This window comes from Macaca fascicularis, chromosome 9 (genome assembly GCF_037993035.2).
Source record: "Macaca fascicularis isolate 582-1 chromosome 9, T2T-MFA8v1.1".
Lineage (NCBI taxonomy): Eukaryota > Metazoa > Chordata > Mammalia > Primates > Cercopithecidae > Macaca > Macaca fascicularis.
In genome coordinates this window covers 458,937-486,561 of record NC_088383.1, presented here as the reverse complement: position 1 = coordinate 486,561, position 27,625 = coordinate 458,937, and the positions used below count along the sequence as shown (strand labels likewise).

Sequence of the window (27,625 nt, the reverse complement as noted above, 5' to 3'; positions counted from 1 at the left end):
GCTGATGTGAGTGTGTGTGTACATGTGTGAGTGGGTGAGAGTGTACGTGCTAGTGTATGTGTGCAGATGTGTCACTGTGTGCATGTGTGAGTGTGTGGTGGGTAGGCCGTCAAGGGCCACTCTTGTCTGGTTCCTCCCCTCCTCTCTCCACTGTCTGGTCCTGGATGGAGTGGGCTTTTCAAGTCTCCACTCTGGGCCAGAAGAGGGTTCGCAAGTTGCCAGGGAGAGAAGGTAAGGGGGATCTGTGGCAGAGGCCGAAGACAAGGGCAGCTGGGTCCCAACCAGACCCAGAGTCACTGAGATCAAGAGCCGGAGGTCCTAGTTTTCTGCCTCTGGAGGAGCTTGGTTTGTTCCTTTGTTCACATGTTCTATGAAAGTACAGTTGAGGCATCTGGTGTGCACAGGACCCTGTTCTCACCCTGGCAGATGCCTTAGAGAACAAGATGGACAAAGACCCTTCTTCAATAAACTGTCATGCCTCGTGTACCACATATCAGGTTACAAGAGGGGGTGCAGGGGCTATGTCAGGCAGCGGATGTGAGGAAGAGGATGTGGGGAGAGGGGTGCTCAGTGCGGCTAAGCGGGAGGGTGCTTGACTTCTCCTTGGAGCAAAGGAAAGTGTGAAACTGTGTGATATGGCCTAGTTTGTGTTTTGAGGAATGGATTGCTGGGACAAGGGGACATGGGGGACCTGCTGGGGACAAATGGGGGCCAGCAGGGTGCCCACAGGGAGATGATTTGGCATGAGCCAGTGAAAGAAATGGAGATAGAGCAAAGTGGAGGGAATTGCAGGGTCTTAGAGGGAGAAATAGAGGGGACATGTGACTGGATGAGATATGAGTGTGGTGACCCCTGAGGTGGGGAAATGGGGGACACCCTTGCGGGGAGATTGGGGAGGTCTATTTGCACCTGTTGGGTTGGAGCCCCAGGTGACATCCTTGTGGGAGGGTCAGTGGATCTTTGGCAGCAAGTCCGGTGCTCAAGGAGACACTGGGTAGGTTGGGAGCCACAGACCTGCTGATGTCAAAGACGAGGTTCCTGGAGGTGCTGGCTCCCTCTGTGGGCTGAGGACCTGGCTGGTAACTCCCAATTCTGAATCCACCATTGGCGCTCACGCTGTAAAGGACACCTGCCTCAGTATAAATCAGTTCTGTGAGGCTGTTAGGCAAGGAGGCCCAGTTGGGTCCTACCCTGAGAGTGGGTTGGAATGTGATGAGACGGGAGAGAGGCAGTGGCAGGGACAAGGTGGGCGGGCCTCCTGCTGATGGAAGGAAGCTCAGCCTCTGCAGTGACCTCAGGCCACCTCAGGCCACCTGGCTCCCCACAGGCCTCTGACTGGCCTCTGCTGGCCTCAGGTGAAGAGAACCTTCTACCAGAACGTGTCCTCTCCAGTGGTGTTCTTCTAGCCCCTCTACAGTGTGCACAATGGGAACTTCCAGGTGTGTGTAGAGACCACGGCAGGGCGTCGGGGGCAGGTGTTCCCCAGAGCTCTGGCCTGCCCGGGATGTTGGCTTTCATGAGGGTTGGCAGCCAGTATGCGAGCCTTGTCAGTGCTTGGAGCCTTTTTTGTATGTTCAGTGTATTTCAATCTATATGCTGTGTCTCAAATGGGGAAAAACTAGCTTTATTCTCCATTACTGATTTCTTTTTGTTCTCATGTCTCCAGTTCCACTGTTGATGGAAAAATGTAAATTTCTCATGACTTATCTCTGTCCCCTCTGGTTTGCGGCTGTCTGCACCCACCATGTGCCTCACCTCCTCCTTCTGCAAACGTGTCTGTCCTGTGGCTGTGGGGAAGGGTCTGTGGTGTGTGCACTGCCCTCGGGGCTCTCACTGCCTCTGGGCTCCTGCTCTGCCTGGTCCCCTGGTCCTCGCAGATTTCATGCTGGCACCACAGCTGAGGAGTGGGCTCTGCACTTCCCCCTCTGTGGCCCTGTTGGGCCCCCACAGCCCAAGAATCAGTGAGCAACTTGGGGGTTGCATCAGGCCCTCCCCTCCCTGCTGGGCTGGTGGTTCATGCCGCCTGAGTGGGAAGAGGGGGAAACGGAGGAGGGGGGTGGGAGGAGGACGGGGGTGGGAGGAGGAGGTGGGAGGAGGGGGATGGGAGGAGGGGGAAACGGAGGGCTCCAGTGAGTGGTCTCTGGTTTTTCCCCTCAGACTCCTCACTTTGGACAAAGGACAAGAAGCAGTGAGGGCCCCTCCCTGGGGTCTGGGCCAAGCTGACCTCTCTTCCCCAGGATCTTCCCTCCCTGTGCCCTAGGGCATCCCTGGGCCCTGTGCGGCAAGGATGTCCCCTCCACACCACGGCTCCAGCTTACTGTGCAGAAAAATCCTTTTGTCTCTCAGTGAGGAGCCTAGTTTTCAAGATTTTTGTCCAAATATTCAATTTGAACCATAAACCGGGCACCTGGCTCTTGGCAGAGTCCCCCTCTTTCCCCAGGGTGGTAGGTGTGACTGTTAAGAGCATGGGCAGCTGAGTACAAGGCTGGGCAGGACACAGATTGTGATTGTCCCTGGCCTGTCATCCTGTTGCAGGCACCAGCCCTTCCCTAGAGAACAAGGGCACCTGCCAGGGGTTATTTAGACCCTCTGGTGGGCATCTGGTGCCATAGGTTGGTCTCCAGGGAGCAGTGCAGTGATGGAGGGTGTGGTATGTGTGGTGCATGGGATGGAGGCTCCTGGTCCCACCAAGGGAACAGCTTCCTTTTGGAGGCGGGGGCCTCCTGTGACCCCACAGGAAGATCCAGGTCTGCCAGCCTTAGTCCAGTGATTTGAAAGTCACCAGTCCTGACAGCAACTCATGTATGTGTCTGTGTGTCTGTGTGTCTGTGTGTCTGTGCGTGTGTGTGTCTGTGTGTCTGTGTGTGTGTGTGTGTCTGTGTGTGTGTGTGTGTGTGTGTGTCTGTGTGTGTGTGTGTGTGTGTGTGTGTTGGGAATGCCCAGTCTCTGTAGCTGCTGAAAGGACTTGAGACTCATGCCATCAGGAGTTGGCTCTGTCCTGGGCAGATGTCACCATCTGTACCTTGGTTCGGGGTGCTGTGAGCACCAGGCCCTGTGCTGGTGGAGCGGTGAGGAGCCTGAAGGGACTCGGGGTCCCATGATGAGGCTGGGCTGGCACATGGAGGAAAGACAGAATGTCCAAGCCACAGGCGCTCCTTGGCCTCTGGGTGTGGACCTCAGAAGAGCTTCCTGGAGGAGGAGGGAGGCTGGGCTTGCCAGAAAGGAGGCAGCTGCTCCCAGGATGAGTTCTGAACATGCTGCCTGAGCCTTTCCCTCCTCCCGCACTCTGTTCCGGACTTGGATGGGGGCCCACAGGGCTGGTGTGCTGCTGACCCGGGACTGTGCTGCTGGCACACCACGAGGAGCCTCGGAGCCCTGCGTCCAGGAGGCCACTGCACTGCTCACCTGTGGCCCATCGGGTCCTTGGAAATCTGTGGTCCTGGAGGAGGAGCAGGAGGGCACTGGGACCTGCCTCCCGGGGAACCTGAGCTCAGAGAATGTGCTGCCAGCAGGGTGTGCGGAGTGGAGGGCTCAGCCGCTTGCCTGTCTGCCACCGGAGGACTGGGCCCCCACGTCCCCCACCAGGCCAGCTCCCCCAGACTCAGAGGGCAACAGTAACAGCAGTGACTACTGTGCCTTGAGCTGCTACAGGGGATGCCACCCCTCAGCCCTCCCAGGTAACATGCAGAGCCCTGGGCCCATCCCAGCCCTGGCCTGTGGCCTTTTGTGTGACCATCAGGGCTCGGAGGCCCAGCAAGGAGGTGCCTGGGTGCTGGCTGGTCACTGCCAGAGGCCCGGGCTGCATGAGGACCTCCAGGGCACGTTGCTCCCTTCCGTCCTCAGCAAGGCTCTGTCCTGGACGTTCTAGGTCCCTGACTTGCCAGAAGCATCATGTCCATTTTGGGAAAGTGGACTTAAGTCTCTGGAACCCTTGTCTGGGACTGAACCTCCTAAGATCGGGTCCCTAGTAGTGGTTGGAGGTCCTGTCTGGATGGAGGCTCGGGGGCAGCTTCAGGGAGGAAGGAACCCTCTGCTCAGTGCCTGTGGGGAGGAACCTCTACCCTCAGCATCCTGCCCACACGTTCCTTCACTGTCCCTTTGCTTTATCCCTGGCCTCTGAGGGGTGTGGTCTCTCAGCTGTTCCGTCCTCATCCCCTTAAAGGGCCAGCCAGGGCCCAGTAGACACAGGTAAGGCACCATGACCACCTGGTGTAACCTCTCTGTGCCTTCCTGAGGCACCTTTCTAGAGATTAAAAGGGGCTTAATGCCTCTTCCAAAGTGTTGATGGCTGGGAGGAGGGGCCAGAGGAGGTGTGAGGGGTGATGTTTGGCCAGCCCTGGGCTTTCTGGGCTCTAGGGACAGCACGGTGGAGGCTCAATGACAGTTTTGGGGACAGCAGGGTGGAGGCTCAGGGGCAGCTCCAGGGACAGCAGGGTGGAGGCTCAGGGGCAGTTTCGGGACAGCAGGGTGGAGGCTCAGGGACAGTTCCTGGGAGGCTAGCACCCTCGTTCCTCCTTGTCCTCATCCTCCCATCGGCTCCAGGAAACTGAGAACTGAGGTTGGAGCTCCCAGACAGTCAGTGCTGGAAGTGACCATCCAGCAGTGATGGTGGCCTGTGAAGGGTCTTGCTTCTGTCCTCAGCCTCTCATGGGGTGGGCTTGGGGAGGAGCTGTGGTCTGGAGAGAGCAGCAGATGGAGCAGAATGTGCCTGCATTTGTTTCCTGGGGCTGTCGTAACAAAGTGCCAGAAAATGGGTAGCTTAGAACCACGGAGATTTGTTGTCTCACAGTTCCAAAGTTCGGAAGTCGGAAATAAAGATGCTGGCAGTGTTCCCGACTACATGTTCTTAGGCTCCCATGAAACAGAAGTTGATACGAGGCCAAGCAAGTTTCCCAGATGGGCTTTATTAAGTCTTATGCCCCTAAAGGTTGAGCAGAAAAGAGACATAGTAAGTCTTATGCCCTAAAGGTTGTCCAGGAGGAAGGATTCTTGGCTGGCTCCCCAAGGGGAGTGCATTGTGGTGTCTTAAGGAGGGTGACATGCCTGATTTATGAGTCAGGTGAGTGTCATTACATGTATGGGGTGGAGTGAAGGGTGCTCAGATGCAGGGAAGAATCATGCTGACACAAGCTGTGTGATTGGAAAATAGCAGAAAAGCCCATACCTGGGTGGGGATTTTAGTGTTATAACGAGGCCAGGCGTAGGGATCAGTCATTCTCCTGGCCTTGTGCACAAGCGGGTGATCGAGTCAATCCCCTTGAGTAAGACTTACGGCAGGATGCTCCTTATCTTAGTTTATTTCAGACAGTGGCAAGGTCTGGCCAGCGAGTATGGCACCTGCAGCGAGTATGGTGCTGCAAGGTCTGGGGGTCAGCGGGCACATATGGAACAACGCATTAGTGGGGGTGGGCCGAGTCCCATTTCTACTCTGTCTCAGCAGGGCCATGCTCCCTCTGAAGGCACTAGGGAAGGATCTGTTTCTGGTCTCTCTTTAGCTGCTGTTAGTTTCTTGGCTTGTGACAGCAAACCTCCAATTTTTTTTTTTTTTTTTTTTTTTTAAAGCGTCTTGGTCTGTCGCCCAGGCTGAAGTTCAGTGGCGTGATCTCAGCTCTCTGCAACCTCTGCCTCCCCAGTTCAAGTGATCCTCCTGCCTCCACCTCCCAAGTAGCTGGGATTACAGGCGCGAGTCACCATGCCCAGCTAATTTTTGTGTTTTTAGTAGATACAAGATTTTACCACGTTGGCCAGGCTGGTCTCAAATTCCTGGCCTCAAGTGATTGCCTGCTTCCCCTTCCCAAAGTGCTGAAATTACAGACGTGAGCCACTGCACCCGGGCATGTCATCTGTATATATTTTTTGGTGAGGTGACTTTATATTTTAATTGGGTTGTTTTTCTTTTTGTTATTAGAATTTCTTTGTATATTTTGCACACAAGTCTTTTTTCAGGTTTGTTTTGTAAATATTTTCTCTCAGTCTATGACTTGTTTTTTGATTCTCTTAAGATACTTCACAGAGTAGTCATTTTAAATTTTAATAAAGTCCACATTATCATTTTTTTCTTTTATGAACTGGCTTTTGGTATTGTATCTAAAGACTCATCACAAATCCAAAGTCAAGTGGATTGTCCTCTGTAACTTTTACAATTTTATATTTGAAAATTTAAGTCTACAGACTATATCTTCAGTGATTTTTTTGGGGTGAGCTACAAAGTTTCTGTCTACATTCATTTTTTTCCCTATGGTTTCTGATTGGTCTGTCACCGTCTGTGGAACAGACTTTTCTTTCCCATTGAATATTTTTGCCCATTTGACAAAAGCAGTTGACAGTATTTATTTGGGTCTTTTGGGTTCTGTATTCTATTCTGTTTATCTATTTGTCCGTTCCTTCACCAATATCACTCTCTTCATTACTTTAGCTTTTGTGGTAAAGCTAACAGTAATGAGTGTACTGCTCCTAAACAAGGAATATCTGAGTTTATTTATATACTTTTTATTCTTCCCAACCATGATCCAAGGTTTTCTGAATGCATATTTGGATTGTATTTGGATTGGAATGTATTTTGTTAAATCTATACTTAAAAAATTCAATTTTGAGGGTGCTATTGTAAGTGGCATTTTTTTTTTTAATTTCAAGTTCAAATTAGTCCTATACATTATTGCTGATAGAAAGAAAATCAGGCAGTGCATGGTGGCTCATGCCTGTAATCCTAGCACTTTGGGAGGCTGAGTTGGGACAATCATTTGAGCTTGGGAGTTCTAGACCAGCCTGGGCAATATAATGAGACCCAACCCTGCCAATAAAAAATAAAATTAAATTAAAAATTAAAATAAATAAATACAAGAAAATCAGGTGGGGCTGGGCACAGTGGTTCACACCTGTAATCCCAGTGCTTTGGGAGGCTGAGGTTGGAGAATCTCTTGAACACAGGAGCTGGAAGCTGAGTCCAGGAGCCGTGATTACACCACTGCACTCAAGTCTGGGTAACAGAATGAGACCCTGTCTCTTAAAAAGAATACAAATAAAATAAATTGAGTTTTGTCTACTGGTCATCTTCTTTTTCTTTTCTTTTCTTTTTTTTTTCTGAGATGGAGTCTTGTTCTGTTGCGCAGGCTGGAATGCAGTGGCACAATCTCAGCTCACTACAACCTCCGCCTCCCGAGTTCAAGCGATTCTCCTGCCTCAGCCGCCCGAGTAGCTGGGACTACAGGCGCCCGCCATCACGCCTGCTTGTTTTTGTATTTTTAGTAGAGACAAGGGTTCACCATGTTGGCCAGGCTGGTCTCGAACTCCTGACCTCAAGTGATCCGCCCGCCTCAGCCTCCCAAAGTGCTGGAATTACAGGCGTGAACTGGTCATTTTCTTTTATTACTAGCTCATTGCGTTCCGGTCAAGGCACGGGATGGCCGGCTGGATTTCAGTTGAAATTCCCAAAATCTCAGCCTGGAAAAATCCAGAGGGTGATTTTCAGAGATTCTCCAGAGCTGCCGCGAGGGGGCGCCCGGCCCTGCCAGACCCGGAGCGCCGCGCGCGCGAACCGAGTCCGAACCTCACGGCGGCGTCCTGGGGCGTCCACAGTGAGGACGGAGTTTCCTTTCCTCAAGACCCACCCAGGAGGGGCCGCGGCTTCGGGACACCTGGGGCCGCTTCCTCTGTGAGGAGACGCTGCTGCAGCTCTGGAACACCTGGGACCGCCGAGGAGAAGGTGAGAAAACGGCTTCCTGTCCCCGCTGTGAGTGCAGCGGAGCGAGCGCGGCCGCATTTCCCGTGTACCCCGACCTCACTTTGTACAAGCGTCCCTTCGTGCAGGCTTGGGCGGGTCACCCGCAGCGCTGGCCAAGATGCCGCTTAGGGATGCGAGCTTGTTTCTGGAGGGAAACCCTAGTACCGGGAGAAGAGGAGGAACGGGGAGACGCCGTTGGGCTGTCGGGCGGTCGGGAGTTTGGGGATTGGCAGGCGCCACAGCCTGAGGAGGAAACAGACGCCCTCTCATCAGTGCTCGGTTTTTGTGTGTGTGTGTGTGTTTTTGAGACGGAGTTTCGCTCTTGTTGCCCAGGCTGGAGTGCAATGGCGCGATCTCGGCTCACTGCAACCTCTGCCTCCCGGGGTCCAGCTATTCTACCGCCTCAGCCTCCCGAGTAGCTGGAATTACAGGGAACCGCCACCATGCCCAGTTAATTTTTTTCTATTTTTTAGTAGAGACGGGTTTCACCATGTTGGCCAGTCTGGTCTCGAACTCCTGACCTCAGGCAATCCACCTGCCTTAGCCTCCCAGAGTGCTGGGATTACAGGCGTGAGCCACCTCTCCTGGCCAGTGCTCGGTGTTTTAAGGCTCATTTGTTAACGTAGTGGACACAACACAGGAAAATGGAAAAGTAGCACATTATCATGCTCACGCCACTGCACTCCAGTCTGGGCGCCAAAGCGAGACTCTGTCTCTTAAAAAGAAAAGAAAGAAAATAAATTGAGTTTTGTCTACTGGCCATCTTCTTTTTTCTTTTTCTTTCTTCCTTTTTTTTTTTTTTTTTTTTTGAGACAGAGTCTTGCCCTGCCGCCCAGGCTGAAGTGTAGTGGTGCGATCTTGGCTCACTGCAACCTCCGCTTCCCGGGTTCAAGCGATTCTCCTGCCTCGGCCTCCTGAGTAGCCAGGATTACAGGCGCTCACCACCACATCCAGCTAATTTTTGTATTTTTAGTGGAGATAGGGTTTCCTCATGTGGGCCAGGCTGGTCTCGAACTCCTGACCTCAGTTGATCCACCCGCCTCTGCCTCCCAAAGTTCTGGGGTTACAGGCGTGAGCCACCACAACCTGCCTTTTTTTTTATTTTTATTTTTTGAGACGGAGTCAAGACCTTGGCTCACTGCAAGCTCCGCCTCTCGGGTTCACGCCATTCTCCTCCCTCAGCCTGCAGGGTAGCTGGGACTACTGGCGCCCGCCACCATGCCCAGCTAATTTTTTTTGTATTTTTAGTAGAGACGGGGTTTCACCGTGTTAGCCAGGATGGTCTCGATCTTCTGACCTCGTGATCCACCCGTCTCAGCCTCCCAAAGTGCTGGGATTACAGGCGTGATTGTTTTGTTTTAAGAGAGAAGGTCTTACTCTGTCACCAGGCTGTAGTGCAGTGGCGTGATCACAGCTCACTGCAGCCTCAGCCTCCTGTGCTCCAGCAATCCTCCGACTTCAGCCTCCCAAGTAGTTAGGAGTATAGGCACCAGCCACCATGCACAGCTAATTTAAAAAAAATTTCTTGGACAGGCACCATGGCTCACACCTGTCATCCCAGCACTTTGTGAAGCCTTGGCACGTGGGGATCACCTGAGATCAGAAGTTCGAGACCAGCCTGTTAAACATGGCGAAACCCGGTCTCTACTAAAAATATAGAAATTAGGTGTGCATGGTGGCACGTGCCTGTAATCCCAGCTACTCGGGAGGCTGCGGCAGGAGAATCGTTTGAACCTGGAAGGTGGAGGTTGCAGTGAGCCTAGATCGTGCCATTGCACTCCAGCCTGGGCAATAAGAGCAAAAAACTGTCTCCAAAAAAAAAAAAATTCCCACGCCTGGGATTACAGGTGTGAGCCACTGCACGTAGCCTGGGGTCTCTTTCTCCTTTTCTCTTTTCCTTTTCTTTTCTCCTTCCTTTTTCTTTCTTTTCTTTTTTCTTTCTCTTTTTTTTTTTTTTTTTTTGATACTGAGTCTTGCTGTGTCGCCAGGCTTGTGTGCGCTGGCGCAAACTCAGCTCACTGCAACCTCTGCCTCCCGGGTTCAAGGGATTCTCCTGCCTCAGCCTCCAGAATAGATGGGACTACAGGCGTGTGCCACCACACCCAGATAAGTTTTGTATTTTTAGTAGAGATGGGCTTTCACCATGTTGGCCAGAATGGGCTCGATTTCCTGACCTCAAGTGATCTGCCCACCTCGGCCTCCCAGAGTGCTGGGATTACAGGCGTGAACTGGCCAACTTCTTTGTTTGGTATCTCCATGCATTTGGGTCAAGACACGGGATGGTGGTCTCCATTTCAGTTGAAATTTCCAAAATCAGGGCCTGGAAAAATCCGGGCGCTGATTTTCAGAGATTCCCCAGAGCTGACGCGACGGGGCGCCTGGCCCTGCGAACCGCGTCTGATCCGCATGGCGGCGTCTTGAGGCGTCCATTGTGAGGACAGAGCTTCCTCTCAGGACCCACCCAGGAGGGGCCGCGGCGGCTTCGGGAGACCTGGGGACACCTGGGTTTGCGTCCGCGGTGAGGACAGGGAGACGCTGCTGCAGCTCTGGGACACCTGGGACTGCCCAGGCGAAGGAAAAGGCCTCCCGCCCCCGCTTTGAGTGCAGCGGAGCGAGAGCGGCCACGTTTCTGGTCGGGCCGTTTGTACCCAGACCTCACTTTGTACGAGCGTCCCTTCTTGGAGGCTTGGGCGGCTTACCCCCAGCGCAGGCCAAGATGTGAGTTACAGATGCGAGCTTGTTTCTGGGCAGAGACCCTGGTACCCAGAGAACGGCACCAGGGGGAACGCGGAGACGCCGTCAGGCGGTCGGGAGGTTGGGAGGCTGGGGACTGGCAGGCGCCACAGCCTGAGACTGGGGAAACAGGCGCCCCTGGATCAGTGCTTGGTGTTTTTTTTTTTTTGTTGTTTGTTTGTTTAATGGGAGTTTCGCTCTTGTTGCCCAGGCTGGAGTGCAATGGCGTGAACTCGGCTCACTGCAACCTCCACTTGTCGTGTTCAAGCGATTCTCCTGCGTCAGCCTCCTATTAGCTGGGAATACAAGTGTGCGCCACGACGCCCTGCTAATTTTTTTGTACTTTTAGTAGAGACAGGGGTTTCACCATATTGGCCAGGTTGGTCTCGAACTCCTGACCTCAAGTGATCCTCCCGCCTCGGCTTCCCAAAGCGCTGGGATTACAGGCGTGAACTAGTCATCATCTTTGCTTGCTATCTGGAAAAATTCAGGCGCTGATTTTCAGAGATGCTCCAGAGTTGCCGCGAGGGGGCGCCCAGCCCTGCCAAACCCGGAGCACTGCACGCCTGAACCGTGACCGATCCGCACGGCGGCTTCCTGGGGCATCCACTGTGAAGACGAAGCTTTCTCTCCTCAGGACCTAACCAGGAGGGGCCGCGGCTTCAGGACACTTGGGGGCACCTCGGGTCACGTCCGCAGTGAGGAGAGGGAGACGCTGCTGCAGCTCCAGGACACCTGGGGCCACCAAGGCAAAAGTGAAGAAAAGGCTTCCTGCCCCACTGTGAGTACAGCGGAGCGGGCGTGCCCGCGTTTCCCTTCGGGCTGTTTGTATCCGGACTTCACTTTGAACTAGCGTCCCTTCATGGAGGCTTGAGCGGGTCACCCGCAGCACAGGCCAAGATGCCGGTTACTAATGCGCGTTTGTTTCTTGAGAGAGACCCTGGTACCAGGAGAAGAGGAGGAACACCGAGGTGGGGACTGGCAGGCGCCACAGCCTGAGGCCGAGGAAACAGGCGCCCCTGATCAGTGCTCGTGTTTTTTGTTGCTGCTGCTGTTGTTGTTTTGAGACGGAGTTTCACTCTTGTTTCCGAGGCTGGAGTGCAGTGGTGCGATCTCTGCTCACTGCAACCTCCGCCTCCTGGGTTCAAGCGATTCTCCTGCCTCAGCCCCCGCCAGTAGCTGGGATTACTGGCATGTGCCTCCACGCCCGGCTAATTTTGTATTTTTAGTAGAGGTGGGGTTTCTCTTATGTTGGTCAGGCTGGTCTTGAACTCCCAACCTCATCAGGTGATCCACCCACCTCGGCCACCAAAAGTGCTGGGATTACAGGCGTGAGCCACTTCGCCTGGCCAGTGCTCGGTGTTTTAAAGTTTATTTGGTAACATAGTGGAAAGAACACAGGAAAATGGAAAAGTAGGCACATTATCATGCTCACGCCACTGCACTCTAGCCTAGGCAACAGAGCGAGACCTTGTCTCAAAAAGGAAAAACAAATGTGTGCGTCTAATGGAAGTGAAGTCCTCAACAACAGTTTTTCTTTTGTTGAGAAAGTCTGTTTAATTTGCAGTATATTTGTAATGGTACATAAAATGACATCTGTTTTATAAACATTCTCATCCTAAGTTAGTTGACATGTATTAACTATATCAAGCTTTGACATTATACCATAAAATTAATTGAAGAAAGTCACTACTCTTTTTTTTTTCCTTGACCTTGACCATTTTAAATAAACTCAGATTTCATTAGGGTTACTTTATACTGAGCTGTAAACCCATATGGCCCTGCGGTGTCTTTTCTTATCTTTTTTTTTTTTTTTCATTTGTTTTTGGAGTCTTGCTCTGTCCCCAGGCTGGAGTGCAGTGGCGCGATTTCAGCTCCCTGTAACCTCCACCTCCTGGGTTGAAGCAATTATCCGTCTCAGCCTCCCCAATAGCTGGGATTACAGGCACCTGCCACAAAGCCCAGCTAATTTTTTTGTATTTTTAGTAGAGATGGGGTTTCACCATCTTGGCCAGGCTGGTCTTGAATTTCTGACCTTGTGATCCACCTGCCTTGGCCTCCCAAAGTGTTGGAATTACACGCATGAGCCACTGAGCCAAGCCTCTTTTCTTTTTCTGACAAGGAGTCTCACTTTGTTGCCCAGGCTGGACTGCAGTGGTGTGATCTCAGCTCACTGCAACCTCCACCTCCCGGGTTCAAGCACTTCTCCTGCATCAGCGTCCTGAGTAGCTGGGATTACAGGCCTGCATTACCATGCCAGGCTAATTTTGTATTTTTAGTAGAGGTGGGGTTTCACTGTGTTGGCCAGGCAGGTCTCGAACTCCTGACCTCAAGTGATCCAGTTGCCTCGGCCTCCCAAAGTACTGGGATTGCAGTCAGGCCTGAGCCACCACGCCTGGCTGTTTTTTTTTTTTTTTTTTTTTTCTTTCTTTAATTAAAATTTTTTTTTGTTTTTTTGAGACGGAGTTTAGCTCCTGTTGCCCAGGCTGAAGTGCAATGTCCCGATCTTGGCTCACTGCAAACTCTGCCTCCTGGGTTCAAGCAATTCTCCTGCCTCAGCCTCCTGAGTAGCTGGGAATACAGGTGTGCACCAGCATGCCTGGCTAATTTTGTATTTTTAGTAGAGATGGTGTTTCACCATGTTGGTCAGGCTGATCTCTAACTTCTGACCTCAAGTGATCCACCCTCCTCTGCTTCCCAAATGATTGGGATTATAGGCGTGAGCCACTGCACTCAGCCTTTACATTTTTATTGATTGATTTTTTTTTTTTTTTTTTTTTTTTTGAGACGGAGTCTCGCTGTGTCACCCAGGCTGGAGTGCAGTGGCACGATCTCGGCTCACTGCAAGCTCCGCCTCCCGGGTTTACGCCATTCTCCTGCCTCAGCCTCCGAGTAGCTGGGACTACAGGCGCCCGCCACCACGCCCGGCTAGTTTTTTGTATTTTTAGTAGAGACGGGGTTTCACCATGTTAGCCAGGATGGTCTCGATCTCCTGACTTCGTGATCCACCCGCCTCGGCCTCCCAAAGTACTGGGATTACAGGCTTGAGCCACCGCGCAAAGGTTAAGGATAAAGAAATGATTCTAAAAGCAGCGAGAGAAGATACACAAATAATGTTCAATGGAACTCCGATACATCTGACAGCAGACTTTTCAGGGGAAAATTTACAGGCTGAGAGAGTGGCATGACATATTTAAAAAGCTGAAGGAAAAAAAAAAAAGGCTTTTACTTTAGAATAATGCGTCTGGCAAAAAGTCCTTTAAACTTGATGGAGAAATAAGAACTTTTCCCAACGAACAAAAACTGAGGTATTTCATTAACACCAGACTTGTCCTACAAGAAATGCTAAAGGGAGTTCTTAACCTAAAAGAAAAAAAGTGAGTGAGCAATAAGGAATCATCTGAAGGTACAAAACTCACTAGTAATAGCACATGGAAAAACAGAATATTATAACATGGTAATTATGGTGTGCCAAAATCTCAAATAGAAAGAATAAACAATAAACCAATAAAAAATAACTACAACATATTTCCAAGACATAGACAGTAAAATAGGGAAGGAAGAGAAACAACAAAAAGTTTAAAAGAATGGCAGTGGAATTAAAGTGTAGAGTTTTTATTAGTTTCTTTGCTTGTTTCTTTGTTTATGCAATCAATGTTAAATTTTCCACAGTCTAAAATGATGTTATAAGATATTATATTCAAGCCTCATGGTAATTTCAAATCAAAAAACGTACACAGATATACAAAAAGTAAAAAGCAAGAAATTAGATAATATTAAAAGAGAAATCACCTTCACTAAAAGGAAGACAGGAAGAAAGAAAAGAATGATGAGAGGACAAAAATCAATCAGAAAACAAGTAACAAAGTGGCAGGAGTTAGTGCTTACCAATAATAACATTGGATGTAAATCAACTGAATACTCCAATCAAAAGACAAATAGTGGATGAATGGATAGAGAAGCAAGATAATAATCTGTGACCTACAAAAAAATACTTTACCTATAAAGATACATTTAGACTGAAAATAAAAGGATGGAAAAAGTTATTCCATGCCAATAGAAACCAAAAAAGAGCAGAGATAGCTTTACTTATACCAGACAAAAATAGATTTCAACAAAAGACTATAAGAAGATGTTAAGAAGGTCATTATATAATAATAAAGAGATCAATTCATCAAGAGGAAAAAATGGAAATATATATGCACCCAACACTAAAGCACCTAGATAAATGAAGCAAATATTATAAGACCTAAAGAAAGAGACATCAATACAATAATGGCTGGACACTTCAACACCCTACTTTAGTCATTGGATAGACCTTCCAGACAGAAAATCAACAAAGAAACATCAGACTTAATCTGCACTATATAACAAATGAACCTAATAGATATTTACAGAAAATTTCATCCAACAGCTGCAGAATACACATTCTTCTTCTCTGCACATGGATTATTTTCAAGGATAGACCATAAGTTAAGTAACAAGTCTAAAAACATTCAAATAATTGAAATAATATCAAGCATTTTCTCTGACCACAATGGAACAAACTAGAAATCAATTAAAAAATGAATTTCAGAAACTATACAAACATTTGGACATTAAACAGTATGCTCTTGAATGATCAGAAGGTCAATAAAAATGTTAAAAAGAAAATGGAAAAATTTCTTGAAACAAATGCTAATAGAAACATAGCATAGCAAAACCTATGGAATACGGTAAAAGAGGTACTATTATGAAAGGAAAATTTATAACTGTAAGTGCCTATATAAAAAACAGAAAAACTGCAAATAACCTAACAATACATCTTAATTAACTAGAATAAAAAGGCCAAACCAAACTCAAAATTAGAAGAAAAGAAATATTAAAAATTAGAGCAGAAATAAAATGAAGAAAACAATGCAAAAGATCAATGAAACAAAAAGTTGATTTTTTGAAAAGTAAAACAGTTGACAAATATTTAGGCAGGCTAGGCAAAAAACAGAAAAGATACAAATTAATAAAATCAGAGGTGGAAAAGGAGACATTACAAGTAACACTTCAGAAAATCAAAGGATCATTAGTGGCCACTATGAGTAATTATTTGCCAACAAATTAGAAAACCTAGAGGAAATTAATTCTTAGACATACACAACTTACCAAGAGTGAAATGGGAAAAACATCCAAAACCTGAACAGACCAATAACAGGTAACAAAATTAAAGCCATAATAAAAAAAAAAGGCTGTAGGACCAGACTGAAAAATAGAGAAGGAAAGAACATTTCCAAACTCATTCTTTGAGACTAGTATTACACTGATATCAAAACAAGGCAAAGACACATTAAAAAAAAACAAACTACAGCCCCATATTTGAGAATATTGATGCAAAAATTTGTAAAACAAACTAGCAAACTGAATTAAACAATACCTAAATAGGTAATTCATAATGACCAAGTGGAATTTATCCCAGGGATGCAAGGATGGTTCAATATGCAAATCAATCAATGTGATATATAAACAGAATGAAGGGGCCGGGCTCAATGGCTCATGCCTGTAATCCCAGCACTTTTGGAAGCTGAGGTGGGCAGATCACCTGAGTTCAGGAGTTCAAACCCAGCCTAGCCAACATGGCGAAATCCCATCTCTACTAAAAATAAAAAAATTAGCCAGGTGCAGTGGTGGGCACCTGTAATCCCAGCTACTCGGAAGGCTGAGGCAGGAAAATCACTTGAACCCAGGAGGCAGAGGTTGCAGTGAGCCGAGATCATGCCATTGCACTCCAGCCTGGGTGACAGAGGAAGACTTTGTCTCAAAAAAAAAAAAAAAAAAAAAAGACAAAATCCATATAATCATTTCCATTATGCTAAAAAATATTTGATAAAATTTAATATTCTTTAATAATAAAAAGCCCATTGAAAACTGGGTATGGAATGAACATATCTCAACATATTAAAAGTCATATATGACAGACCCACAGCTAGTATCTTACTAAGTGGGGAAAAGCTAAAAGCCTTTCCTCTAAAATCTGGAAGATGACAAGAATATCCACTTTTACCACTGTTATTCAACATAATTCTGAAAGTCCTATCTGAAGCAGTCAGACAAGAGAAAGCAATAAAAGTCATCCCATTTGGAAAAGAAGTCAAATTATTGTTTTTGCCAATGACATAATCTTATATTTGGAAAAACATAAAGACTCCTCTGATAGGGTTTGAATGTATGTCCCCTCCCAAATCTCATATTTTAATTCGCAATGTTGGAGGTGGACCTGGTGAAAGGCAATTTAACCATCAGGGTGGATTACTCATAAATGTCTTAGCACCATCCCATTTGGTACTAATGATAGTGAGTGAGTTCCCATAAGATCTGGTTATTTAAAAGTGTGTAGCAACTCGCCCCTCTGTTTTTTGCTCCTGCTTTTTGCCCTGTGATGTGCAAGATTCTGCTTCAACTTCTGCCATGACCGTAAACTTCCAGAGGCCTTCCCAGAAGTGCATGCCAGTGCTGTCTTCTCTACAGCTTGTAGAATCATGAGCCACTTAAACCTCCCACCCAGTCTCAGGTACTTATAGTGATGGAAAAAAAGCTTAATACAGAAAATTGGCACAAAGGAGTGGAAAATTGTTATAAGAATACCTGAAAATGTGGAACCAGCTTTGTAATTGGGTAAACAGGCAGAGGTTGGAAGAGTTTGCAGGACTCAGAAGAAGATAGAAAAATGAGGGAAAGTTGAGATGTTCTTAGAGACTGGTTGAATGGCTGTGACCAAAATGCTGGTAGTGATCTGGACAGTGAAGGCTGAGCTGAGGAGGTCTCAGATGAAAATTAGAAACTTAGGACCGAAGCAAAGGTCATTCATGTTGTCTTAACAAAGTGGTTGACTGAATTTCTGTCATGCCCTAGGGATATATAAAAGTTTGAATTTGAAAGTGATGGGCCGGGCGCGGGTGGCTCAAGCCTATAATCCCAGCACTTTGGGAGGCCGAGACGGGCGGATCATGAGGTCAGGAGATCGAGACCATCCTGGCTAATACGGTGAAACCCCGTCTCTACTAAAAAAATACAAAAAAACTAGCCGGGCGATGTGGCGGGAGCCTGTAGTCCCAGCTACTTGGGAGGCTGAGGCAGGAGAATGGCGTAAACCTGGGAGGCGGAGCTTGCAGTGAGCTGAGATCCGGCCACTGCACTCCAGCCTGGGTGACAGAGCGAGACTCCGTCTCAAAAAAAAAAAAAAAAAAAAAAAGAAAGTGATGATTTAGGATTTCTGTTGGGAAAATGTCTAAGCAGCAAAGCATTCAAGATGTGGCCTGGCTGCTACTAACAACCTATGCTCACATGTTGGAGAAAAAAAAAAAAGTTGTAACTTACTTTTACTTACAAGGGAAGCATAATGTAAAAGCTTGAAAACTTTGTAGCCTAGTCATGTGGCAGAAAAAATAAAAAGCTTTTATAAGAGAGGAACTCAAGCAGGCTGTGGAGCAATCACTTGTTAAACATATTTTTATAACCTTAAAAATAAAAGCAAGTGTTGATAGCAAGACAATGGGAAAGAGGAATTGAAGGCATTTTAGAAATCTAAAAAGCAGCCCCGCATCACAGGCCCTGAAGTCTAAAAGAAGAGAATAGTTTCTGGGATCAGGCCCAGGAGCTGCTGCCTTGGGTAGCCTTGGAACGTGGCTCCCTGCATCCTGGCCAGTGCTCCAGCACCAGATGTAGCACAAATTGGCCCAGTTACAACTCCAGTCACTACTTCAGAGGGTGCAAGCCATAAGCCTTGGTAGCTTTCATATGGTGTTAGGCCTGAGAGTGTACAAAATGCAAGAGTTGAGACTTGGGAGCCTCCACCTTTACCTCAAAGAATGTATAACAAAGCCAGGGTGTGCAGGCAGAAGCATGCTGCAGGGGTGCAGCCCTCATGGAGAACCTCTACTAAAACAATGCAGAGAAGAAATGTAGGGTTACAATCCCCATGTTAGCTCCCCAATGGGGCATGGCCTAGTAGATCTGTGAGGAGAGGATCACTGTCCTCCAGATCCCAGAATGGTAGATCTAGCTACAGCTTGCACCTTGCACCTGGAAAAACCAGAAGCACACAAAACCGGCCAGAGGAACACAATACCAGCCCATGAGAGCAGCTCTATGGGCTGAACAATGCAAAGCCACAAGGTCTAAACGTCTCAAGGCATTAGTGTGCCCTGGAAATGGGACATAGAGTCAAAAATAATTATTTTGGAGACTTACAATTCAATAACTGCCCTTCTGGGTTTCAGACTTGCATGGGTCCTGTGGCCTCTTTCTTTTAGCTGATTTCTTCCTTTTAGAATAGGAGTATTTACCCAATGCCTATGCCCCGTTTGTATCTTGGAAGTACCTAATTTGTTTTTTATTTTACAGGCTTATAGGAGGAATAAACTAGCTTTGTCTTAGATGAGACTTTCGACTTTTGAGTTAAGGTTGAAATGAGTTAAGAATTTGGGGATTATTGGGAAGTCATGATTGTATTTTGATATATGAGAAGGATATGAGATTTAGAATGGCCAGAGCCAAATGATATAGTTTGGGTGTGTGTTCCCACCAAAATCTTATATTGAAATATAATCCTCAATGTTGGAAGTGGGCCTAGTGGGGAGGTGATTGAATCATGAGGGCAGGATTTCCATGAACAGTTTGGCATCATTTCCTTTGGTGACATTCTCACAATAGTAAGTTTTCATGAGAGCTGGTTATCTACAAGTGTGTGTAGCACTTCCCCCTGGCCTTTGCACTTACCATGGGATGTGCAAGCACTGGATTTATTTTTCACCTTGTCAGTTGTCAGAGGCTTCACCAGAAGCAGATGCCGGTGCTATGCTTTCTGTACAGCCTGTAGAACCATGAGCCAATTAAACCTATTTCCTTTATAAATTAACCAGTCACTGATTATTTTTATAGCAATGTGAGAATGGCCTAATATATCCACCAAAAAACTATTAGAAGTAATAACTCGAGTAAATTTGCAAAATACAAAATCAACATATACAAATCAGTAGGATTTCTATATGCCAACAGTAAACAAACTGAAAAAGAATTCAAAAAAGTAATCCTATTTACAATAGCCACAAATAAACTGTGTGGGAATTTACCAAAGAAATAAAAAGTTTTCAACAATTAAAAATGTAAAACACTGGTAAAAGAAATGAAAGAGAACACACACAAAAAATGGAAAGATATTTCTATGTTCACAGATTGGAAGAATCAGTATTTTAAAAAATGTCCATATGATCCAAAGCAAGCTATACATTTCATGCCATCTCTGTCAAAATAACAATGACATTCCTCACAGAAATAGAAAAAAAAAACTGAAATATATATGGAACTACAAAACACCATAATAGTCAAAGCTATGCTGAGTATATAAACCAAAACTGGAGGAATCCCATTACCTGGTTTTAAATTATACTATCAAGCTATAGTAATTAAAACAACTTGACACTAGAATAAAAAGACATAAAGACAAATGGAATGAAATAGAGAACTTAGAAGCAAATTCATACAGCTAAACTAAACTTATTTTCAACAAAAGTGTCAAGAACATACAACAAAAAATAAGACCGTTTCTGTAGCAAATAGGGCTGGGAAAACTGACAAGCCATAGGCACAAGAATGAAACTAGAACCTTATTTCTTGCCACATGCAAAAATCAAATTAAAATAAATAAAAGACTTTAACACCTCAAACTATCAAAATTTTACAAGAAAACATTGGGGAAACTCTTTAGGGCATTGGTTTGGGCAAAAATTTCTTAAATAATGCCCCATAAGCACAGACGACCGAAGCAAACATGGACAAATGGAATTACAGCAAGTCAGAAAGCTTTTTTAAAGTGAAGGAAACAATAAACAAAGCGAAGAGAAAACACACAGAATGGGAAAAAATATTTGTAAATTACCCATCTGAAAAGCAATTAATAGCTACATGATATGGTTAGGCTTTGTGTCCCCATCCAAATTTCATATTGAATTGTAATCCCCAGGTGTTGAGGGAGAGACCTGGTAGCAGGTGATTGGATCATGGGGGTGGTTTCCCCCATGCTGTTCTTCTGATAATGAGTGAGTTATCATGAGATCTGATGGTTTTATAAGGGGCTCTTCCCTCTTTGCTTCACATACATGCTGTCTTGCCTGCTGTCATGGAAGAGGTGCCTACTTCTCCATCTGCCGTGATTGTAAGTTTCCTGAGGCCTCCCCAGCCATGTGGAACTGTGACTCAGTTAAACATATTTCCTTTATAAATTACCCAGTCTTGCCAGGCATAGTGGCTCATGCCTGTAATCCCAGTGCTTTGGGAGGCTGAGGCGGGTGGATCAGAAGGTCAGGAGTTCAAGACCAGCCCGGCCAAGATGGTGAAGCCCCATCTCTACTGAAAATACAAAAACTTAGCTGGGCATAGTGGCAGATGCCTGTAATCCCAGCTACTCAAGAGGCTGAGGCAGAGAATTGCTTGAACCCAGGAGGTAGAGGTTGCAGTGAACCAAGATCGTGCCAGTGCACTCCAGCCTGGGTGACAGAGCAAGACTTCATCTCAATAAGTAAATAGATACATAACCCAGTCTCAGTTTTTTTTTTATAGCAGTGCAGGAACAGACTAATACACTGCAATATATTGAGTTCAAAAAATTCTATAGAAAAAAATGTAGTAATCCAATTAAAGAGTGGACAAAAATTTAAATGGACATTTATGAAAAGAAGACATACAGATGGCAAACAGGCAAATGAAAAGGTGCTCCACATTACTGATCATCATGGAAATGCAAATCAAACCCAAAATGAGATACCATTTCACCCCAGTTAAGGTGGCTTTTATCCAGAAGTGAGTCAAAAACAAATGTTGCTAATAGCCAAGGTTTGGAAGAGACCTAAATGTCCATCAACAGATGACTGGATGGAGAAAATGTGGTACATGTACACAATGGAGTACGATTCAGCTGTAAGAAAGAATGAGAGGCCGGGCGCGGTGGCTCAAGCCTGTAATCCCAGCACTTTGGGAGGCCAAGACGGGCGGATCACGAGGTCAGGAGATCGAGACCATCCTGGCTAACACTGTGAAACCCCGTCTCTACTAAGAAAATACAAAAAACTATCCGGGCGAGGTGGCGGGAGCCTGTAGTCCCAGCTACTCTGGAGGCTGAGGCAGGAGAATGGCGTAAACCTGGGAGGCGGAGCTTGCAGTGAGCTGAGATCCGGTCACTGCACTCCAGCCTGGGCGACAGAGCAAGACTCCGCCTCAAAAAAAAAAAAAAAAAAAAAAAAAAAAAAAGAATGAGAGTCTGACATTTGCAGTAACATAAATGGACCTGAAAGTCTTTAGGTTAAGTGAAATAAGGCACAGAAAGACAAATGTCACATGTTTTCACTTATTTGTGGGTGCTAAAATTCGAAACAATTGATGTCATAGAGATAGAGAATATAAGGATGGTTACTAGAGGCTGGGAAGGGCAGTGGGGGAACAGGGGATTAGTGGGGATGTGAAATGGGTACAAAAAATTGTTAGAAAGAATGAGTAAGACAGTATTTGATAGCATAACAGGGTGATTATAGTCAAAAATAATTATACATTTTATAAAAACTAAAATAGTATAATTGGATTGTTATAAGCTATAAATGCTTGAGGGGATGGATACCCCGTTTTAAATTACGTATTACTCATTGCATGCCTGTATCAAAGTATGTCTTGTACCCCCATAAATATATACACCAACTATGTACCCACAAAAATAAAAATTAAAATTAAAACCAAAAGGGAGGAGAGTATAATGAGGCATGTGTGACCCATGGCTTGAACTAGCTTTTCAGGTTAACTTTGAAATGTCCTTATCCAAGAAGAGGGGTCCATTTAGTCAATAGGGGCTTAGAAATTAATTTTAATTTATAAGTGGAAAAAAGAAGGATTTTTAATCCTGAGCTATAGCTCTCAGTCAATCAATCCCTGCAGGGAGCCCTGATCTTTACTCTGGAGATAAACACTAGTTTTCTTTTCCATGGAATAACACCATATTTCAAAATGAGGGGAAACATCTTGAAACTAAGAGGTACAGCCTTATTAAATTTGATTTGGTTTCCATTGTAATTAATCACGTGTGTTCCAGAGTTTGTCTTCCGTCTTCTCCTTTAGGCCTGTGATCTGTTCAACTTGCTCAGCTCCCTGCTCAACAGCAAGAAATCAGTTAGAATTATTTAAAAACCTCATTGTGCCTGGGAGCGGTGGCTCATGCCTGTAATCCCAGCAATTTGGGAGGCCAAGGTGGGCAGATCACTTGTTGTCAGGGGTTTGAGACCATCCTGGCCAACAGAGTGAAACCCCACTTGATAGGTGTCATGTCCCTGGTTGCAGGCTGCCACCCTGTTAGCATGTGCTCTAGCCACTCCCATAATACACTGCTTATCTACCACGCAGCAGGTGAGCACAAATATATGCAAATCTTGCCTGGTCAGATCATACATCAAGGTTAGCCTCTCAAATTTGTCTATGAATTTTCCTGGAACCTCTGAAAACTGTTTTAGTTTTTCCTTGCATACGGCTAATTCAGACATAGAAAGGGGTACGTATACCTATATAGTGTCCCTATTATCATCTGTCACTTCCCAGAGAGGGCAAACATTCAACTTTGCCAGCTGATAAGAGGCCCAACTGCATGTTGTTCTGGTGAAGCTCAGGTGTTCTCCTCAGTTTGGGTCATCTAAAAGCCTGCACAGTGACAATGGCCCATCTTTCACGGCAGGAATATCCCAACACCTATCCTTAGCTTGAAGAATCCAATATTACCTTCACTCTGTATGGAGACTGTGGTCCTCTGGAAAGGTGAAAGGGCTAATCCCACTCTAAAGTAGACTCTAGCCAACCAATAGAAAAAGAGGGAATGCTCCCTAACTCATTTTATGAGGCCAACATCATCCTGATACCAAAGCCTGGCAGAGACACAAAAAAAGAGAATTTTAGACCAATATCCTTGATGAACATCGATGCAAAAATCCTCAATAAAATACTGGCAAACCGAATCCAGCAGCACATCAAAAAGCTTATCCACCATGATCATGTGGGCTTCATCCCTGGGATGCAAGGCTGGTTCAACATACGCAAATCAATAAACATAATCCAGCATATAAACAGAACCAAAGACAAAAACCACATGATTATCTCAATAGATGCAGAAAAGGCCTTTGACAAAATTCAACAGCCCTTCATGCTGAAAACTCTCAATAAATTCGGTATTGATGGAACGCATCTCAAAATAATAAGAACTATTTATGACAAACCCACAGCCAATATCATACTGAATGGGCAAAAACTGGAAGCATTCCCTTTTAAAACTGGCACAAGACAGGGATGCCCTCTCTCACCACTCCTATTCAACATAGTGTTGGAAGTTCTGGCTAGGGCAATCAGGCAAGAGAAAGAAATCAAGGGTATTCAGTTAGGAAAAGAAGTCAAATTGTCCCTGTTTGCAGATGACATGATTGTATATTTAGAAAACCCCATCATCTCAGCCCAAAATCTCCTTAAGCTGATAAGCAACTTCAGCAAAGTCTCAGGATACAAAATTAATGTGCAAAAATCACAAGCATTCTTATATACCAGTAACAGACAAACAGAGAGTCAAATCATGAATGAACTTCCATTCACAATTGCTTCAAAGAGAATAAAATATCTAGGAATCCAACTTACAAGGGATGTAAAGGACCTCTTCAAGGAGAACTACAAACCACTATGCAGTGAAATAAAAGAAGACACAAACAAATAGAAGAACATACCATGCTCATGGATAGGAAGAATCCATATCGTGAAAATGGCCATACTGCCCAAGGTAATTTACAGATTCAATGCCATCCCCATCAAGCTACCAATGAGTTTCTTCACAGAATTGGAAAAAACTGCTTTAAAGTTCATATGGAACCAAAAAAGAGCCCGCATTGCCAAGACAATCCTAAGTCAAAAGAACAAAGCTGGAGGCATCACGCTACCTGACTTCAAATTATACTACAAGGCTACAGTAACCAAAACAGTATGGTACTGGTACTAAAACAGAGATATAGACCAGTGGAACAGAACAGAGCCCTCAGAAATAATACCACACATCTACAGCCATCTGATCTTTGACAAACCTGAGAAAAACAAGAAATGGGAGAAGGATTCCCTATTTAATAAATGGTGCTGGGAAAATTGGCTAGCCGTAAGTAAAAAGCTGAAACTGGATCCTTTCCTTACTCCTTATACGAAAATTAATTCAAGATGGATTAGAGACTTAAGTGTTAGACCTAATACCATAAAAACCCTAGAAGAAAACCTAGGTAATACCATTCAGGACATAGGCATGGGCAAGGACTTCATGTCTAAAACACCCAAAGCAACAGCAACAAAAGCCAAAATTGACAAATGGGATCTAATTAAACTAAAGAGCTTCTGCACAGCAAAAGAAACTACCATCAGAGTGAACAGGCAACCTACAGAATGGGAGAAAATTTTTGCAATCTACTCATCTGACAAAGGGCTAATATCCAGAACCTACAAAGAACTCAAATTTACAAGAAAAAAACAACCCCATAAAAAGTAGGCAAAGGATATGAACAGACATTTCTCAAAAGAAGACATGCATACAGCCTACAGACACATGAAAAAATGCTTGACATCACTGGCCATCAGAAATGCAAATCAAAACCACAATGAGATACCATCTCACACCAGTTAGAATGACAATCATGTAAAAGTCAGGAAACAACAGGTGCTGGAGAGGATGTGGAGAAATAGGAACACTTTTACACTGTTGGTGGGACTGTAAACTAGTTCAACCATTATGGAAAACAGTATGGCGATTCCTCAAGGATCTAGAACTAGAAGTACCATATGACCCAGTCATCCCATTACTGGGTATATACCCAAAGGATTATAAATCATGCTGCTATAAAGACACATGCACACGTATGTTCATTGCGGCACTATTCACAATAGCAAAGACTTGGAATCAACCCAAATGTCCATCAGTGACAGACTGGATTAAGAAAATGTGGCACATATACACCATGGAATACTATGCAGCCATTAAAAAGGATGAGTTTGTGTCCTTTGTAGGGACATAGATGCAGCTGGAAACCATCATTCTCAGCAAACTATCGCAAGAACAGAAAACCAAACACCGCATGTTCTCACTCGTAGGTGGGAACTAAACAATGAGATCACTTGGACTCGGGAAGGGGAACATCACACACCGGGGCCTATCATGGGGAGGGGGGAGGGGGAAGGGATTGCATTGGGAGTTATACCTGATGTAAATGACGAGTTGATGGGTGCTGACGAGTCGATGGGTGCAGCACACCAACGTGGCACAAGTATACATATGTAACAAACCTGCAGATTATGCACATGTACCCTAGAACTTAAAGTATAATAATAATAAAAAAAAAAAAAAGAAGACTGTAGTTAAATCAGAGGTCTATCTCTAACACCGATAGCTTACTGTGGATTTGAACTGCTCCAGAGTAAAACTTATAATGAAGTCCTGTTAACAGACGGAAGGCCTTTCCTAACCACAGATCTCCTAATAGAGGAAGGACTCATCAATTACAGAAATATGTCATCAATCTAGGACAGGTGCAAAGGCACTCTGTAAGTGTGGAAACTGGAGTCCTCCCCTCCCACATGGGAGGAAAATTCAGTTTCAGGTCAGCTAGGAATTGAGTCTTAGTAAAGACGTGGGAGGAAGTTCTCCAGCTGATCAGCTTTCCCCAGCGTGGAAAGGACCACAGCAGGGACACCTGAGCTCTCCAACAGACGTTCAACGCCAAGGGGTTCACAAGTGGGTACACCTGTGTGGAAGTAAAGCTGTTGCTTATTCTGGGAGCCGAATCCGAGGCTGGGGGAGGTGGGCGCGGGGCTGTTTCAGCGTTGGCGGAGGGCGGGCTGAGTCACTGTTTGTCTGATCTTCCTCCTCGCGTTTCTCCTGCCACCCTGATCCCGCCTTAGCCATGAGAGAGATTGTGCTCACGCAGGCCGAGCAGTGCGGGAACCAGATTGGTGCCATGGTTGGCAGCCGGGGCTCTGAGGGCTCAGCTCGGGCATGCCGGGTGGCCAGGGAAGATGTTGGCAGTGGTTGGGGCGGGGGCGGGTCCTCTGCATTGCGGCCCCTGGGCTCCCTGCTGGGGACGTGGTGGGACTGGGTGGCTGGTGAGGCCGCTGGGGTGGACCCTAGGGACACAGCGGCCTAGGGATGGGGGTGAGGATGGGGGTGGGAGAGGGGCTGGGGCTCCGTGACTTAGCCCTGGCCTGTCTGGCCCCTCCCCTCTCTTGCAGTTCTGGGAGGTGATCTCTGATGAACATGCCATCGACTCCGCTGGCACCTGCCATGGGGACAGCCGTCTGCAGCTGGAGCGCATGGAAGTATACTACAAAGAGGCCTGCGGTGAGAGCCCCGTCCTTCCCCCACCGCCCTCCTGGGAACGTGGTCCTCCCCTCGCTCATGCCCTCCCGCCCCACTCTGGTGGCAGGTATGTGCCCCGCCCTGTGCTGGTGGATTTGGAGCCAGGCATCATGGACTCTGTGCGCTCAGGGCCCTTCCGGCAGATCTTCAGACCGGACAACTTCATCTTCGGTGAGCTGTGGGGGAGGACTGGGGTGAGGTTCTTTGGCCGCTCAAAATCTAGGAGTGCCCCAAGGTCATCGCGGTGGGAATTGTGGAGTCAGGGCCCCCAGAACACCCTCCTATCCTCCGAGTGGAGTGGCTGCATCTGCCTCCTAAACGGGCTTTGGGAGGAAGGCCCAGGTGCCTCTTCAAGGTGAAGAGCTACTGACGTAAACTCCCTGCAGGGAGCTGAGTTGGGGCTGTGGATACTGAGTATCAACAGTATCAGGATGCCACCGCCCAGGAGGAGGAGTTTGAGGAGTATGCTGAGGAGGAGGCCTAGAACTTTCCTTTTCTAGGTAAAGGGGGGAAGCAGTGTGGATTCTTTACTGTGTTCTGACTGCCATGTGTCACTACGCACTTGTTCGTGTCTTCACCTCTCCTCCTCCTGCATTTTAAAGCATTTTTATAGTATATGATTTTGCCTAATAAAGTATCCTCATAGCATCTGGTTTCACCTCCACCTTCTTTTTATGGGCCCTCTGGCTACGGCTGCCAGGTGCGCATGGTTGTCCTGCAAGGCTGAAGCTGTCTGGGTTTGTCACGTG

General features: G+C 46.5%; 2 protein-coding genes across 2 annotated transcripts; both read left to right on the top strand.

Annotated features, from left to right (window-relative positions):
* Positions 1 to 3,161: 3,161 nt before the first annotated feature.
* LOC123575494 (interleukin-9 receptor-like) lies at positions 3,162 to 3,993 on the top strand. Its single transcript, XM_074000862.1, has one exon. The coding sequence runs from the start codon at positions 3,302 to 3,304 to the stop codon at positions 3,866 to 3,868; it is 567 nt and encodes a 188-aa protein (XP_073856963.1). The 5' UTR covers positions 3,162 to 3,301; the 3' UTR covers positions 3,869 to 3,993.
* A 3,293-nt stretch (positions 3,994 to 7,286) lies between these two features.
* On the top strand, positions 7,287 to 27,524 carry LOC102131065 (uncharacterized). The gene is made up of 5 exons (XM_045399454.2): positions 7,287 to 7,702; positions 11,091 to 11,234; positions 26,750 to 26,858; positions 26,944 to 27,047; positions 27,263 to 27,524. The coding sequence occupies exons 1-5, from the start codon at positions 7,400 to 7,402 to the stop codon at positions 27,374 to 27,376; spliced, it is 774 nt and encodes a 257-aa protein (XP_045255389.2). The 5' UTR covers positions 7,287 to 7,399; the 3' UTR covers positions 27,377 to 27,524.
* The last annotated feature ends 101 nt before the right edge of the window (positions 27,525 to 27,625 follow it).